This window comes from Malus sylvestris, chromosome 5, assembly GCF_916048215.2.
Source record: "Malus sylvestris chromosome 5, drMalSylv7.2, whole genome shotgun sequence".
Taxonomy (NCBI): Eukaryota; Viridiplantae; Streptophyta; class Magnoliopsida; order Rosales; family Rosaceae; genus Malus; species Malus sylvestris.
Window position 1 is genome coordinate 34,854,023 of NC_062264.1, and position 6,769 is coordinate 34,860,791.

Consider the following 6,769-nt stretch of genomic DNA (forward strand, 5'->3'; position numbering starts at 1 on the left):
AGATTATCTATATAAATTATATTTTGTGAATAATATGACGTGGTTGTTGATAATTGGATTTCACTTAAGTGTTGATTAACATGCTTATTTTCTATTTATGACATATAACATAATTTGCAAACTTGGTCTAAAAATTTGGACTGCTTAGCACTACTCCTAGAGAAAATTAAGTTAGCCAAGTTTTAAAAACTTGAATTAAATATTTAATGTATTTTTATTTAAGTTAGCCAAGTTCTTCCCATGTACAACTTGAAGTAAAAATAGGTTTATTTTTTAAAACTTAAATTAAATATTTAATGTATTTTTATTGACCTGATTGCAAGAGTACATCAAACACGTGTATAAGACAATGGAGTGTTAAATTCTATCATTTGATCTACTTCAATTCTTCTGATTTGACGACCGAAAATTAAAAAGATGTGTAAGAATAAAAAGAGGTGTGTGAATAGCACATCTCATTATCTTATACAAAAGCAACAAATATAAAGGGGCAAAATTTACACAGACATAAAAACCGCACTAACAATTAGAAAATCCACAGAACAAAAATTAAGCCAAATTTCCAGGCAAGCTCACACAACACAGAACAACCTGACTCTAAAGCAAAGCTATAATCCTAAATCATAAGCATATCATCACCACCAAGAGTGCCACTATCAAACCAATCACTTCCAATCAAGAAACAAACAGGATTGTCTCTCTGAGATTTTTAGGATCCTGTGCAAAATTTATAAAAGGGTCCCTCCTTAAGATAGTTTTCAAAAAAAAGTAGGACAATGACCTAAATCAAAACAAACTTTAGAACTCACTAATTGTAAATTTACAATTATTGTTAAATAATAAGTAAGAGGTCTACAAACATAACCTTCACTAATAATCAAATATGTTCAATCTTAAACAACTAAACAAGAAAAAAACCCTTAAAAAAATTTAACTTTATAGTTTCACTTGAATATATAGCATTATTATATAATAACTTAAAAAAATATATCATTTTGAGGGTATTGTTATTGGCATTTCAAATAGTGCACAACGAGATTTTAAAGTGTTAATAGAAACAATTTTTCAATATATAGCATTATTACAAGTAAATTTTACAAAAAATGGGGGGGGAGGGATTTGAAGCCCTATGCGATTGCACCTTTCGTTCCCTCTCAACGCTCCCTCCAGCAACAAATATTATAAAAGAACGAATATTGAAAAAAAAACTGAGTTTGCGACGATTTAACTGGCATAATACCAAATAAGAAGAATCCTTATTTGACGACGACCAAAACTAACAGGAAAAATAGCAACAAAATCCTTCATAAACCGAGTGGCACTAGTTTTAAAGAAAATAATAATAAAGGGAGGATTTTTGGAGAAAGATTAAATTAAAAAAGGGTTTAGGGTTTATGTTTAAGAGATTTCTAACCCAAATTCAATTAGACCAATCCAACATGTTCATGTTGGTACAAGGTGCATGTTGTTTGGAAATAAATCCAAAGGCAGATTTTGTTGGGAGCATAAGATCACCACACCATTTTTTTTTTTTTTCTGTTTCCCATCATTTACCCTTCAAGATCCTCCTTGCTCAGATTTGTCCGGACTTTACAGTACAGGCTAAATCCTCTTCAAGCCTAAGCATTGCCCCCTTTGTATAAATCCCATTACACTGCTTTTTCTTGTTCGTATTCCTTTGGAAGATATGTTTGTGACCAGAAAGATTTTACAAGAAATTAGGGTTGGGGAAGAGTCAATCAATAGATATCAACTGGACATTTGATGTATATCTCTTGAAAATTTTGATATCTATTGGAAGATATTATTTAAGTCTAAACCCTAATTAGAATTCAGAAAAAGTTTCTTTTCTCTTCTTGCACACCTATGTTTATTTATGACATTTCTGATCAATAAATTACGAATGAAATTGTTATTAGAACTCTAAAAATCTCTTTTGGCATTCTAAACTTTCTATAATTAGAAAGAAAAATACACTTGTAAGAAGTGTAGAATAAGATTTTTGGAATGCTAATAACAATTCCTATTATTAAATTCTCATATTTTCTTTCAAATTCAAAAAGCACATTAGCAATATTGTTTTGTTCGAGCGATAAGCTACAGTTAAACCTTAATTTAAACTTGGGAAGAGTAATACGAATATAGATGCATTGAGAGGAGCACTCAGTTCTAACCAACTTGATTGAACTCAAGTCGCCGGCATTTGAAGTATTTCACATGCGCGTGACGTGCCAAAAACTTGCGAACCCCAGATTGTGGAACAGTGAATAACACACTTTATTCCTTGTCTCAATTTTACGGCATGCATTCACATGTTTCAGTACTTATCTTGTACTCGGCACAATACGAGAAGCAGACAGAAAAATACTGCTGAATGCACGCACATCTTGAATCAAATAATCGACTCCGAGCTGAGAAAAAAAACTTTACATCCAATCTCAAATCCAACAGCTCGAAACAAAATGTTCACGATGTCGAGAGCAGATATTATGCTATGCTAAGTCACTGTAGCTGTTCAAAGAGATAAAGCCATAGGAGATGCCTTCCCAATTTCTGTGCCACAGTGACTAGGAACATATTCTGCAATCTACACTGATCATCAATCCGCTTGATTGTTTCTAAACACTCAACATTTATCACGCAGCTCCGACACATTATGCAGCACAATGGTGATAGATGCGAGTGGATATGACTATGACCGAACAAAACAAAGACTAAACTTGCACAGCGGTTGAACTATTTAAGAAACCTGAGACTGGATAGATATTGATATTTTTCGATCTAATATAGTTGAGAGAGAGAGAGAGAGAGAGAGAGTTGAAATGTCAATTAGCTCTGTTTTAAATGAACAGGCAGGTAGTCAGAATAATTAAGCAATTATTTACACGGCAAACCTGCATTCTAGGACATTCTGAAGCCTACAAAACCTTACTCTAGTTTGCTGAAACTCAACTCGATGTTGATTACATCTCAAAAAATGATATGCCACAGAGGACAAGCCATGAACCTTCCATCCAAAGGACCAAAGCAGCCAAGAACAAGCTCAACCCACAGCCTAACCAAGGGATCTGCAAATAACCTTTGCACAACCTGTCAAAAAGGACTTGACTGTTCACTAACATCGACAGGGCCCAATGATGAACTCAACATTCGGGATAATTCAGAAGAATAAACAGTGGTGGTGTATTTTTAAAACAAAGAAAACTCAAAAAATTAAAACCCATCAATTATGGATTTCACAACTTAGAAAAGTAAAACAGAACTGTTTTTTGTTATTAAGGGCCCATACATTGTCCAGCGTCACAGGTCAATCTAAGCCTTAAGGGTGTGCCATCTCATGCGACTCATAACAATGATGTCTGGAGCCTCACTACATAAACTTACATCAATATGGCTAGCATGTGCAAACACACGCACACACAGATTAAGGCCGGGTGTGAGAGAAAAACTAGGGTTTGACATACCGATTATTATCTGCAGCAAGCAACTGCACTGTGAATGCTAGTGTATATTGCGGCTAAGCAACCCTTGGAATGATAAATATAGGTCTTTGTTGTCAGTCCCGAATATTTCTTCTGCTTTCCTTAAAGTTTCCTGAAAAAGATGCACATAAAATTTTAACTACATTGCTAAACATGGGTCTTCTAAAAGTTTAGCTGTATCAATTTGGCAAACCATCGAACAATTGACTATTGCTTTACCTCTCTGGTTTGTTTATGAGCATTTAGTTCCTTGATGTTAGCCAGAAATGCACTGAACTGCTCATATGATAAACGACTCCTGAATTGCAGTATATTTAGATCAGTCCGTGAAGGGCAAGTTACTATTGCAACAAATCAGTCACAGTATACTGTAATTGCAATTATTGCACCAACCTGGCTTGACGAAAGAACTCTTTTCCATCAATTCGAGGAGTGCGCCCTACCAAATTTGCAATGCAGAAGATGAAGAGTTTTAATTCCAAAAGGTAATTCAACATAGTAGAATTAGTATAATTGAGTGTTCATATGGTATCATCAACAACTGACAGTTGTACAGAAAGACCCAGAAATTTTTTACTTTTGGAGTAAGAGGGGGGAGGGGTTGGTTTCGAAACATAACCGCAGATTTGTGGCAAATGATAAAACAGGCCACAGAGAACCAGAAGTTCCCGAGTTCAGGTGCAAAAATGAATTCAAACCTGAATGTGAACGCCCACGAGGTGGAGAGTTTGCTGCTGATGACTGCTGGCTTGATGAGTACCATGAAGAGAATGAAGTCCGTTCTTTATAGGCGGGTTTTTGGGGAGATGTGGCACCAGATGATTGCTGAGGAGAAGAAATGGCAGAATACCCTCTAGGTGACCCACTTGTGGAAATAATCTTTGGAGTTCCAGTTGGAGTAAGCCGCGGAGTGATATATGGAGTTATAGAAAATCCTTGAGTGGAATTCTTCAAGACTGTCAGCCAAGAAGTTGGTTTCATGATTTTCGTTAAAAAGAATAACTGAATGATAATTGAATATGTTACTTCATCATAACAAATTGAGATAATTTAAGTAAACGTACTAGGAACATTTTTTTAAGAGAAACAAGAAAAAATATAAAAATAGAAATAGCCGGATACAATTGTGTGTTCACCAAATTTATTAACTAATCTATCAGTGCCCACCCAAAGAAACCAGAAGGTCCAATGTCACAAAAGACACCAAACTGGCTAAATTATGGATCCGTACCCCCTACAAAATTCAAAAGATTCAGCATCACAAAACCCTTCGTTAAAATTTCAAAAATCACCCACATATTCTTTTCTAATCCAACAAAAAACTATGCCTCAGAAATGTTTGTTGCAATGTTACTTATTCTAACAGGCATACAGGCAGGATCAAGGTCCATGGACATTAGAGTCAGATTATGTACCTTCATCAGTTGCTCCCTTATCTGTGGAACCACTTGAGGAATATTGTCCTATGTAGCCATTTGTCTCCTCATCTGTAGCAGAACAGAGACACAATCCACATTAACCACCAAATGAAAGGAAATAATAAGAAACAAAGTTAGAATCTACACCATTGGGCCAAAAATGCTAGACATAAAAAGAAAATATGGAGCACTTGGTCAAGTCAAAGAAACCGTACCCTTATCAGGATATGCCTTCGGAACAGTGCCAATATCAACAGTTTCAGCTGGCTATAAACAGAAAATATAGTGAATGAGTTCAATAAAATATATATAAGAACACAAATTTCCACATGAAAACGTCCATCACTGGATGAAAAAAGACAGAATTAGATTTCCAAATATAGAAAAGAAACCATAATTGGTAGAGAAGTCCTTACAGATCCATTATCATCATTTAGTGACTGCATTAGTTGTCTCTTAAATGTCTCCAACTGTTAACAGGGTGAAAAAAAATCAGTCCATAGGTTGACATGCTACAAGAATGAAAACATGTTGAAGAGCAAGTTTGCAATATTACGAGAGGTGGAAGGATGAAGGAACAAGAAAATAAATCATGAGTTAGCTTCAATTTCGAAACAAGAATACTACATGCATTAGGATACACTTGAGCAACAAAGAAAAAATCCACATCCTTTAAACAACTAACAAATCGCACCTTTGATAAGTCACGGCTGAGCTTTTTAGTAGTCAATGCCAACGAATCTCGCTCTTTGGAAAGCTTCAACTTCATGAACAACAAGAACATAACAAAGTCACAGTTAATGCAAGTTTGTTTCAACATGAAACTCAAAGGTGATGCACCATCCATTGTCGAGGATGTGAAGTTAACAAGAAAACAAAAACAATGCTTGAATCTTGAACACTAATACTCTTTTGTTTATTGAGAGACAGTAATACAGCAAAAAGAAGGTGCATCCACCTTACTGAATGTCACAACAAGCTGATGTAAATGTGATCAATGTTTATCCTTTTCATAAACCAAATCGAAAGAAACACATGTGCATGTTTATTACAAACAATATACGTATTCTAACAATTCCAACCAATTTACTCAGCAACCAACCAACCGAAAATTCCCACCGGAATCAAATTCAAAAGCAAGGTCTTACATTTTGCGGATGCTAATTTTTTGGTCGAATTACTTGATGGTAATTTAAAAAGGTAGACAACAGTGATAACCTTCGACCCCCTCCCCCTTCGTCCAGATGAAAAAAAAAAAAAAAAAAAAAAAAAAAAAAGAGATTAAATTGTCTCCCTTCTCTTCAATTTCCACCAATTTTCAGCAGCCAAGCAACACATAAAGGTTAAAATATACAAAAACAATAAAAAAAATTGGGGAAAAAGCTCCTGAATTTCAAATCCAAAACAAAAGGAGATGAATTTAAAAAAAAAAAGGAAAATTGGGGGTTGAAATTCTTACATTCTCATCCAAGGAAATTCTCAGGCGGGACTCAGCCTCGTGGTTGGCGTGCTGGAGGCGCGAGACCCTTTCCTCGAGCTCAAACACAACCCTATCTTTGTCCTGCAGCTTCTGCCTCATCTTCCCCATCTCAGACTCCAGCTTCGAAACCCTAGACGCTATGGCCATCGACGTGATCTTCCGCGCCAGATCCAGCTGGTCGTACGGGTCGCTCGGTATCACCGATAAGATCTCGTCCGGCAGCTGAAAGTCGAGCCCACCGCCACCTCCACCGCCGCCGACGCTTCCACTGCCCTGCGACATAGCTGACTCCTCCTCCGAGCTTCAGAGTCTCCGCGCGGCGATTGCAGTCGTTGGTTTGATTCGATTGTTTTATTTTTTTAATTTCAATAGTTTCATTTGAATAAATT

At 35.9% G+C, this 6,769-nt stretch overlaps 1 protein-coding gene across 1 annotated transcript; it reads right to left on the minus strand.

The window, feature by feature from the left end:
• Positions 1–2,812: 2,812 nt before the first annotated feature.
• LOC126624090 (uncharacterized protein At4g15545-like) lies at positions 2,813–6,769 on the minus strand. The gene is made up of 10 exons (XM_050293106.1): positions 6,360–6,769; positions 5,595–5,663; positions 5,317–5,370; positions 5,116–5,167; positions 4,898–4,969; positions 4,181–4,438; positions 3,876–3,921; positions 3,702–3,780; positions 3,465–3,594; positions 2,813–3,090 (listed from the first exon to the last, which is right to left on the minus strand). The coding sequence occupies exons 1-9, from the start codon at positions 6,660–6,662 to the stop codon at positions 3,502–3,504; spliced, it is 1,026 nt and encodes a 341-aa protein (XP_050149063.1). The 5' UTR covers positions 6,663–6,769; the 3' UTR covers positions 2,813–3,090; positions 3,465–3,501.